General features: G+C 41.6%; 1 protein-coding gene across 1 annotated transcript; it reads left to right on the plus strand.

Annotated features, from left to right (window-relative positions):
* The first annotated feature begins 249 nt into the window (after positions 1–249).
* Positions 250–10,871, plus strand: LOC111153007 (tyrosine aminotransferase). The gene is made up of 11 exons (XM_022511809.1): positions 250–484; positions 637–741; positions 3,795–3,862; positions 5,203–5,361; positions 5,559–5,697; positions 6,111–6,163; positions 7,152–7,304; positions 7,919–8,047; positions 8,386–8,469; positions 9,206–9,304; positions 10,230–10,871. The coding sequence occupies exons 1-11, from the start codon at positions 250–252 to the stop codon at positions 10,368–10,370; spliced, it is 1,365 nt and encodes a 454-aa protein (XP_022367517.1). The 3' UTR covers positions 10,371–10,871.
* The last annotated feature ends 300 nt before the right edge of the window (positions 10,872–11,171 follow it).

Raw genomic sequence — 11,171 nt, forward strand, 5'->3', positions numbered from 1 at the left:
TAAGTATTCAATGGAACGGTCTTTGCTAATGTTATACAGTGGGTTCTTGCTTTGTCTTCTATCTCAGCAGAAGGTCTTAAAATTCCCCTCATTCACAAGAAAGCATGAGAAATTTGGCGAAAGAAGGCAGTTTGAAAAGAGATGCTTAGTGAAATCACCCTGATTTGTAGGTCAAAATATGGCCCCTCAGGATGGTGCTCTGTTGGTAGAGTCACAGGGACCTCCTTTTTCCCATAGGCTCCACGAGTGATGGACCCATATGTGATTCAGATGAATGGCAACAGCAGCCTCCCCTCCGTTCTGGATATGCATGTCAACATTGGTGGGAGAGGCTCCTTACCAGAAAAAAGGAAAGGCAGGAAGGCCAGATGGTCAGTGAGGCCTTCAGACATGTCCAACAAAACTTTCAATCCCATCCGGGCCATCGTGGACAGCATGAAGGTGAAGCCAAATCCAGACAAAACCATGATTGCTCTGTCGATTGGTGAGTTGGGGGCTCTTGGGTGAGGGGCGATCACTGTTGTTCTTACCGCCATCCTTACAGCTCGTTGGAGAAGATGGGAGTAGAGGGGGAGTCTGAGCACTGGGCATGGAAAAGTAACATCTTTGTGGCTCTTTCTTTTCTCTCATGAAAAGGGGACCCTACTGTGTTTGGAAACCTGCCTACAGACCCTGAAGTTACCCAAGCCATGAAAGATGCCCTGGACTCGGGGAAATATAACGGCTATGCCCCCTCCATTGGTAAGCTTCTCCTGAGACTCGAACCAGTGGCTTCCAAATCTTTAGTGCCCTTCTATTAGGAATAAATTTCTAGCGGTTCTCCTTGCTTCCTTGATGCACAGTTCCCAAGGAAAGGCTAAAATGCAGTGGTCATTTGGATTTGGGGAAGGCGATCTCAGAATGCTTAAACACAGCCAGCAAAGTCCACCTTCTTTCCTGGCTTCCTCTGGCATGTGGAGCCCTCCTTTCTAAGCTTCCTTCTTTCTCAGATAGCACTCCCATCCTATCATTGCTAATTCTAATAGGAAGGCCCTGGGTGTCATTGTGGCTGCTTGCTTACTGAACCCTCCAGGTCCTACATTAATTTACTTAATGCATATGCAAATAGCTTCTTGGCTTTATTTCCCCTTCTCCATACATATGACGATTATTTTAGCTAGAGTTCTAACCACATTCAAATGCAGTTTTAAATGTCTCGGGTGAAAGAGATAAAAACAAACTAGAATATAAAGAAGGGGTTTTCCTCCTGAAGATGAGAAGGTTCTTTCTGACAGAAAGAAATATTCCTATGTAGGTGTTTTAAAATATGTTTCAGATGTACAGCTGTATAATAGAATAACTTTATATACTACAAAGTGATCACTACCACAAGTCTGGTTACTGTCCGTCACCATACAGTTGACCTCTTCACCCATTTTAACCATTCCTATTCTTATTTATGTTTAACCGTCTCCATCTATTAAACATTTCCACATCAAGCATTGTAATAAAATCAGTGATCCTTTGGCTTTATTTCAGTGTTGCACATCTCTCTATTATGTGCACCAAGCAACATATTCTTTTCTAAAATTATTTTTATTTTTTATTTGAATACAGTTGACATACAATGTTACCTTAGTTTCAGGTGTTCAACATAGTGATTCAACATCTCTGTATGTCATGCTGTGCTCACCACAGCGTAGCGACCGTCTGTCTCCATGTACCGCATTACAGTATCATTGACTTGTATTCCCTGTGCTGTGCCTTTTATCCTCGTAACTTACTCATTTCCTAACTGGATCCCCTTGTCCCATTCACCCATTTTTGCCCATCCTCAGCCCGTCTCCCTGTGGCAGCCATCAGTTCGTTCTCTGTATTTATAGGTGTGATTTAGCTTTTTTGTTTTTTTGTTCGTTCGTTCATTTGTTTGCTTTTTCTATTTGACATGTAAGTGAATTTGTCTTTCTCAGTCTGCCTTATTTCATTTGACCTAATACCCTCTAGAGTCCATCCATGTTGTCACAGAGCCAAGCCATAATTACATATTTCTAATGTAGAATACAAATCCAGTTTCATGCTAAAATAGAATTTTTTAAAAGATTTTATTTTTATTTATTTGACAGAAAGAGAACAGAAGCAGGGGAGCAGCAGGTAGAGGGACAGAGAGAAGCAGGCTCCTTGCTGAGCAGAGAGCCTGATGTGGGGTTCAATCCTAGGACCCTGGGGTCATGATCTGAGCCAAAGGCAGAGGCTTAACCGACTGAGCCACCCAGGTGCCCCACTAAAATAGAATTTTATTTTATTTTATTTATTTATTTTTAAAAATTTTATTTATTTATTTGACAGAGAGATCACAAGTAGACAGAGAGGCAGGCAGAGAGAGAGGGAAGCAGACTCCTTGCGGAGCAGAGAGCCCAATGCAGGGCTTAATCCCATGACTCTGGGATCATGACCTGAGCTGAAGGCAGAGGCTTTAACCTACTGAGCCACCCAGGCGCCCCATAAAATAGAATTTTAAAAATACTTCAGAGAGGTCTGAGGGACAAAACTTTTAGGTTTGTTTTTTACACTTTATAAAGTTTCATACAACAAAAATTAAAAAAGGGGGAGCCTGGGTGGCTCAGTCAGTTAAACCCCTGCCTTTGGCTCAGGTCATGATCTCAGGGTCCTGGCTCGAGCCCTATTTTGGGCTTTCTGCTCAGCAGGGAGCCTGTTTCTCCTCTCTCTGCCTGCCTCTCTGTCTACTTGTGATCACTCTCTCTCTCTCTGTCAAATAAATAAATAAAATCTAAAAAAAAAAAAAGACCAAAATGTGATTATAAAACAAGTTTATAACTTTTATTCCCAAAGTATTAGGGAACTGATTCAACCTGAAAAACCAGAACCAATTCTCCATGTGACAGATATTCAAAGGATATGAACATTTCATGCCAAAAGAAATACAGATCATAATGTATATCTAAGAAATGCTTTTCCTTATGAATACTTAAGGAAGTGCTGATTTGTATAACTTCAGGACATTTATTTTTATTAAGTGGAACATTATGAAATAGTGCATCTGGACTTTCTGATTGGAGGTGGAATCTTTATGGAAAGCAGTTGTGTAAAAGATAATTTATATGATGGTAACTCTACTTCATGTTTGTAAGCCAACATTTGGAAATATTGTTCAAGAATAGAATGTAAAAGAAAAATATTGTGCAAAACCACAAATAGGTATATCATATGATCTAAAAAACTTAAAAGGGACCCAGTGTATTGAATGCATTGATTATAACTTTTCAAAAAATATAGTGCCTGGAAGGGATTTAGAAATAATCTGAATCCTGCTTTCTTTTTTTTAAATGAAAAATAAAACATAATCACAGTAACCAAGATGGTGCAGAGTATTTTATAGTTTGGAGAGTTCTCCTTGTTATTAATCATACATTTGAGCTTTTTTTTTCTTAAGATTTTATTTATTTATTTGAGAGAGAGAGAGAGACACTGAGACAAAGAGAGAGAGAACAGGAGCAAGGCAGAGGGAGAGGGAGAAGCAGACTACCCGCTAAGCAGGAAGCCTGATGTGGTGCTCAGTCCCAGGACTTTGGGATCATGACCTGAGACGAAGGCAGATGCTTAACTGACTGAGCCACCCAGGAGCCCCCATACATTTCAGCTTATTATAAAAATGTAAAACATAAAGTCAATCTCCTTTCTCTGTGGTGGCTGAGAGCTAACCTGAATAGCACGTACTCTAAGCAGGAGTAGAAGGTCACAGGAAGCTCTCTTGGCTCTCAGGCATAGTGGTCAGCTTCTCCCTTCTACACTTTCAGGCTACTTATCCAGTCGGGAGGAGATTGCTTCTTACTACCACCGGCCTGAGGCACCCCTGGAAGCTAAGGTAAGTCTTAGACAATGTATCAGCTCTGAAGCAGTATTAGACAATCTGTATCTTCTTCCTTGTTTCTGTCCCACAAGGAAAGAGGGTTTCAGGGGGGAAAAAGGTGTGGAGAATTTCCCTTTGGCAATTTGAGGACTTCTCATAGAGTGAAGCTGCCAATCCATGGTTATATATATATATATATTTAAATATTTTATTTATTTATTTGTCAGAGAGAGAGAGAGAGAGAGAGCGAGAGAGCAAGCAAGCACAAACAGGGGGAGTGGCAGGCAGAGGGAGAGGGAGAAGCAGACTCCTTGCTGAGCAGGGAGCCTGATGCAGGGCTTGATCCCAGGACCCTGAGATCATGACCTGAGCCTAAGGCAGATGCTTAACTGCCTGTGCCACCCAGGCATCCCCTAATCCATGATTATATTTAATGTCATTACAATATGATGATGATGTAGCATACAACTTATGTGGTCTCCTGTCTTAAGGAGCCTCAAAGGACTCCGAGGTCCCCCTACATTTGATTCTTCACAAAAGTTCATTAAAAAACAATAATTCATGAACACCAAATAAGTAACATTTTTAAAAATTTTACCAATAGGATCTTTTCTTAAATTTGTAGCTTCCCTCATTCACCTGAAGTCCACTCATTTGGGAAGATCAAGGTACTATGGCATATCAAATTGATGGCAGTGCCAAGTTTAAATGTCCCTCTCCCTCTATTGTCTACTCTGTGTGGTTGATATTTCTTAACATAAGAGGTGCCCTCAGTCTTTATTTCAGAGAAGAGTCAGGCTTTAAATTTCTGGTCAAAATAACTAGCCAAGTGAAAAAGTCCAAGGTCAAAATGATCTCTCATGGAAATCTGCTGAGTCACAGCTGCTATGTCCTTTTTAAAGTCATTTACTTCCTTTTTTTTTTTTTTTTTTTTAAAAAAGATTTATTTATTTGGTTTAGAGAGAGAGAGAAAGAGCAGGGAGGGGCAGAGGAAGAGGAAAAGAGAGAATCTCAAGCAGACTCTCTGCTGAGTGTGGAGCCTGACTTGGGGCTCGAGTCCATGACCCCGAGATCATGACCTGAGCTGAAATCAAGAGCCAGATGCTTAAACAACAGAGCCACCCAGGCGCCCCAAGTAATTTACGTCTTTTAAGTGGTCAACATTTTCAACATTTAGATATGGATATACATAAACATTAATTTCTTTTAATTTTGGCTTAGTATAGTCCTTTACTACTTCACTTGGAACTTGTAAAAGTAAGTTTATTATTGCTTGCCACTCACCCATTGGATAATCTCTTTTCTTCTATTGCTGTTGGAACTCCTAACAAAGTGAGCCTTTTATTTGTTTTCAGGATGTCATTCTGACTAGTGGCTGCAGTCAGGCTATTGAACTTTGTTTAGCTGTGTTGGCCAACCCAGGACAAAACATCCTAGTTCCGAGACCTGGTTTCTCTCTCTACAGGACTTTGGCTGAATCGATGGGAATTGAGGTCAAACTCTACAATTTATTGGTAAACAACTTTTTAATTTTAGACCCAAGTGCTCAATTATTATGTCATAATAATATATGACAATTATCTTAGCACAGAAAGATCTGGAAGTGGGTGGTGGAGGCCACAAACACATTTTATTTAGAAGACAGTGTTAGGTGAATGTTACCCCTAAATTTTTCAGAATCATTTTGGTCTCACCCTTTCTTCCTCCCTAGCCAGAGAAGTCTTGGGAAATCGACTTGAAACAACTGGAATCTTTGATTGATGAAAAGACAGCTTGTCTCATCGTTAACAATCCATCAAACCCCTGTGGGTCAGTGTTCAGTAGAAGTCATCTCCAGAAAATTCTGGCTGGTAAGTCCATCAGACTTCATTTGACAGGAGCAGATATGGGGATGGAATCCTTTATCTGTTTTCTGGAATGAGAAAAGAGTCCATTCTAAGCTGAGGATGGAAATGGGGGAGCTCCATGGGGTTTCCCAGTGAATAACATGCCACTGGAAAGGTAGGACTTGTCTACAAGGGGAAAAAGGCAACACTTGCCCCTGCACCATTCCCATATGCGGAAGAGAGGGTTTGAAATATCCAGTTGATTAAATGGAAAATTTAGGCTCTGTATCCTAGAAGAGTATAAGAAGAGTATATAGTTCTTAAAGAGGAAAACAAAACACACAAACATGGAATGCAAAATAAAACAAGTCCAGGTGAATATTAATTGCTAAGGCAACTCACAGTAAATGATTTCAGCCCATTTCTCTTCTTTTCAGTGGCTGCAAGGCAGTGCGTACCCATCTTAGCTGATGAGATCTATGGAGACATGGTAAGTCTTGGGCAGGATATATCACTACAATAATCTCAATTCCAAATTATTTCATGAGACCTTTAGCATCTAGAATAACCAGAAGTAATTCTATAATTGCTAATCACTTCAGTACAGCAAATCAGTAACCCTGCACTCTTAAAAGTATACATAGATTGGGGTGTCTGGGTGGCTCCGTCGGTTAAGCACCTGACTCTTGATTTTAGCTCAAGTCGTGATCTCAGTTCTGTGAGATGGAGTCCTGTGTCAGGTTCCACATTGGGTGTGGAGCCTGCTTGAGATGGTCTCTTTCCCTCTCCCACTACCCCTCCTCCCCCCACCTTAAAAAAGCATACATATAGATCTACGACACCTTAGCCAATTTTCCAAAGTCCAAAAAGCTGAAAATCTGAAGATTTTTGAAATTCATTTGGTGGAAAAACCTGACTTGACCTGATACAAAGTTTTTGAAGATTTTTGATGTATCTCACTTACAGATCTATATATTTTTGTCAAAAATGTACAGAAAGGGACAGAAATGTTAATCTGCTTGATTAGGAGTGCTGTTCCCGACTGCCTTCGGGGCGTTATGTAATATATGATACATGTGCTACATAACAACTCCAAAATCCAAAAAATTCTGCATTCTGCAACAAATATGGGCCCTGGAATTTCAGACAAACAGTTGTGGGCCCCAATTTTACTTTTAGATTTCTAATCCCAACAGGCATTCATTCCCTAGAGCAAGCTTCATTGAGTTATACATATACATATTCCCGGGTGGGGGGTCAGTGTCCTCATTGTAGGCTTCCTTTAATCCAGACACCAGGTTAAATATCTTTGGACAGTCTCCTTTGAAGCCTCTTGGGCTCCCATTCATGCTTTGGGGTAGGATGAGCCCAGGAATCCAAGGCCCCGTCCCTAGTTATACAAAGTAAAGGGTGGGAGGCATGGGATCTGGAGGAAAGTAAGCCAGGAGACAACTCTAACAAGCATCTCCTCTCCTCAGGTGTTTTCGGATTCCACATTTGAGCCTCTGGCCAGCCTCAGCAGCAACGTGCCCATCCTGTCCTGTGGAGGTCTGGCCAAGCGCTGGCTAGTTCCTGGCTGGAGGTTGGGTTGGATCCTCATTCATGACCGAAGAGACATTTTTGGCAACGAGGTAAGAACAATTTGGTGAAATGGTACTTCTAATTTAGTATATATGTATACATTTACTTTGCACGCATAGTGGTTAGGAGGTGATTTTTTTGTTGTTGTAGTGGTTTTTTTATTTTCCTTCTCCTTGGTCCTGTAGTTCTGGGTGCCTAGAAAAATGCTGGTAAAGAGGGTACTAGTTATTCCTTTCCAAAAACTCAGTTTTCCTGTACCTGGCTCTGTGAAGAAGTTCCATCCACTTCTAGTTTTCAGGCCACAAAAAAGGAAACAATAGCAGTAATGATCCCGAGTGTTATTTGCAGGCTTATGTGCCGGTGTTCAAAATACATCATTTTAATTTAATCCTCCCAGCAACCCGATGAGGCCAGGATTAGTATCATCTACCTTTTATGGCTGAGAAAAGTGAGGCACTAAGACATTGTATCATTTGCCCAGAGTCATACAGGAGGTATGTGACAGAGCTGGGCTAAAACCCAAGCAGTCTAATCCAAGAATGCCACTAAGCACCATCGCTTCTTCAGAGATGTAAAACCTGATGAAAAGAATGGTTAGAACAAGAATCCCCAAAGCTGGAATGCTTAAGGAAGGCTAAATAATCTGTTTGCCGGGGCACTTTAGATCCGAGATGGGCTGGTGAAGCTGAGTCAGCGGATCCTGGGACCCTGTACCATTGTCCAGGGAGCTCTGAAAAGCATCCTGCATCGCACCCCTCAGGAGTTCTACCAAAACACCCTGAGCCTCCTGAAGGTAAGTGCAGCCCGTCGCCTTCCACTCTGGCAGTCAGGGAAAGTCACCTGTGGAATTAGGGCTAATGGGTCCTCATTTCTGGAGCAGTGTTCCATTACGGGGTTTCCAAATCAGGAGGTGCCATCAGTGTAACCCGCCACCCTGGCATTTCTCTCATTTCTGGCACCTCACTCAGCTCCTGGTTGAAAGCTTCCGGGGATAAGACTTTTTCCTGTTGACCCTTTATGCCAACAGAGCAAACTTAGGTTCCCTGCCTTCGGTGTGGGCTCTACTTTTAATGACTTGGTTTTCTTTCACTTAAATTTTGTCCCTTGATATCTTTCTGCCTCCTGTTACAGTCCAATGCTGATCTTTGCTATGGGGCATTGGCTGCCATCCCTGGACTCCAGCCAGTCCGTCCTTCCGGGGCCATGTACCTCATGGTGAGTATGTGGGTGACAGGTAGTTGGTATAGGGCAAACAAGCCAGTCTGCAGCACTCACAAAGACAACCAACTGAGCTGCCGGGCCAGGCAGTTTAGGAATTCCTTATTCTGAATTGCCCACTAACATGTTAAACAACAACAACAACAACAAAACACCCTTTAAAATGACTGCTTAATTCCTTGATTCAGAAAATCATTTTATGGGTAGATACAGGGAAGATAGAAGATACAAATAAGAAAAAGAAAAGACACAAATAAGAGGCTTTCCACACCACTGTACTTTTCAACTAGGAATGATACTGGTTCCCTAGGGGTGTTTGGGAGTATATGGGAGTTTTGTTTGTTTGCAGAATGCCTTATGGCAGCTGTGGGGGATGCTCTTGGCATTTCGTGGACTGGGGATACCAAGTATCTTGCAATAGGTGGGATTGTTCCATGCAGTCAAGAATTGCTTGGCCTGTAATGCTTTTTAGAGAAATACTGGCATTCTGTTTGCAGCTCTCATTTATCATCATCCAGGAAGGAACTCTTCAAAAAACTTAAATATTAATATAAATAGAATTCTCTCTTCCCTATGAAAAATTCCATGACCTCATAAGTGTTAGAACTCTTAGTTTTCAGTAGTGGAGTTCCAAGATACTTTGTAGAGCAGTCCCTACCTTAATTTCTAGCATAGGGAGTTGGTCTGTTTTCCCTCCTTCTGATAAATTTGCCTCTCCCTGTTATTGGTATAGGTTGGAATTGAGATGGAACATTTCCCAGAATTTGAGAATGATGTGGAGTTCACAGAGCGGTTAGTTGCTGAGCAATCAGTCCACTGCCTCCCAGCAATGGTGAGTGCTTGTGTGTCTCTCAGGACATTCTCAACTGTTTCTAGAACCTCAGGAGCTCTCCCTGAGCTGGTCTTTAACCTGATTTTTTTTTTTTTTTTGGCCCCAACAAAGTGTATTCTCATTTGATAAGATTTAAACTGATGTGTCTCATGGCCTCGATTTAAGATGTGTTTCTCCCCCATCATTATCCCATCTGTACTGGGGAGAAAAGTTGTGGTGGAACATTTTAGGTGAGGGGAGACGAGCCTGTCCCACAAGTCCCTTTCAAGACAAATTAACTGTGATAGACTTAGCACCTCAATGATGGTGTCAACTGAGAAAAGAAGCAGAACCAAAATAAAACAAAAACATTTATTTGGTGTCTCAGAATTGGAATTCGGGGAACACAGATTTAGACAGCAATCCAAATAGTGTCCTCCCACTCCCCACCCTCCCCATCCCCCCGGAACAAAAGTCAAGGGTTTTTACAAAAACAAAACAAAACAAAAAAGACAAAAGGAAATGCTTGTATTTATTGTTTATAGAATTTTGATTGGTGGCCGAAAACTAATCTTGGCTGAATATAATTTGTTACTAAGGCTATCACTGAGCAAAGACACTTACTACAACAAGTTGCAGGAAGGAGTAAATAAGAATTCTGGCTGAGTCCTTGTAAGATTGGTGGTTTGGCCCAGTTCAAAAGTTCATGGATTCACCAGTGAAGAGGTGCCTAAAGTCCATCTCCTTAATAACCTCCTGGGTCTGTTTTAAAACCCCCTGACATAAGTGACCCCATTTCATTTCACCTTCCATGGTGGAACTGAGCAAACTGACAGCTCTGAGTCAATGACATCACTGCTTCCTGCTGATTAGGACCCTGATCATTTTAGGGAGGTTTAGTACCAGATTCAATTGCTACAAAAATAACAGGCTCTTATTTCTGCAGTGCTTCGAGTACCCGAATTTCTTCCGAGTGGTAATCACAGTCCCCAAAGTGATGATGCTGGAGGCCTGTAGCCGGATCCAGGAGTTTTGTGAGCTGCACTACCATTGTGCTGAAGGGAGCCAGGAGGAGTGTGACAAATAGGCCCAAGTCCATTCTCTTGAGTATGTGTCCCACCCGGGGAGGGCTGGACTGGGCGTTGCTATTCCTAAAGAGGAATCAGATGCCCCTACTGGGAGAGGGGCCTCAAAAGCAGATCAAGGGTTCAGAATTGCTCCTGCTTTCCCCCAACTATGTCCACGTACACACACCGAATCCCAGAATCTCCTCTCACTTTGCTCTGCTGGAGTGACTCACTAATTCAGGAATCTGCCCCCTCCTGTATGACTTCCTCCTTTTTCCCTGAGAGTACTAGGTGAGCAAAATTTACCAGAAAGTGGTAGAGACAAGAAAAGTAAAAAAAGCTCATGATGAGAGAAATAAAAGATTGAGAGAATTTGTGCCCCCAAACATTTCCTCATGCTATAAGTAAGATCACACTCTTTCCAGTCAGGTCTGAGGCCCAACTCTGTTACTGCTTCACTTCAGGTATACCTTGCTTTATGCAATAGAACTATAAACGAAAGAAGTTGGGGACATATATATTTTGTTAATTATATTTTAAACACGGTAGGAAAATTTTCTAATTTGAAGGATCCCTTACAGAAACTTTCTTGTTGATTTTTTAAAAGAATTATTGATTGTACAGGGCACCTGGCTGGCTCAGCACGTGACTCCTGATCTTGGGATCATGAGTTTCAGCCCCACATGGAGTGTATTACATACATACATACGTAAATAAGTAGAATTATTGATTTAAAGGTAATCAATGAACTTTCTAAATTTAGATGTGTGTACATTAGGATTTCTTAAAATGAGGGCACATCTATAAGAAAAAAAAAAAAA

Source organism: Enhydra lutris, unplaced genomic scaffold (genome assembly GCF_002288905.1).
Source record: "Enhydra lutris kenyoni isolate GAN:26980312 unplaced genomic scaffold, ASM228890v2 scaffoldscaffold30, whole genome shotgun sequence".
Classification (NCBI taxonomy): Eukaryota; Metazoa; Chordata; class Mammalia; order Carnivora; family Mustelidae; genus Enhydra; species Enhydra lutris.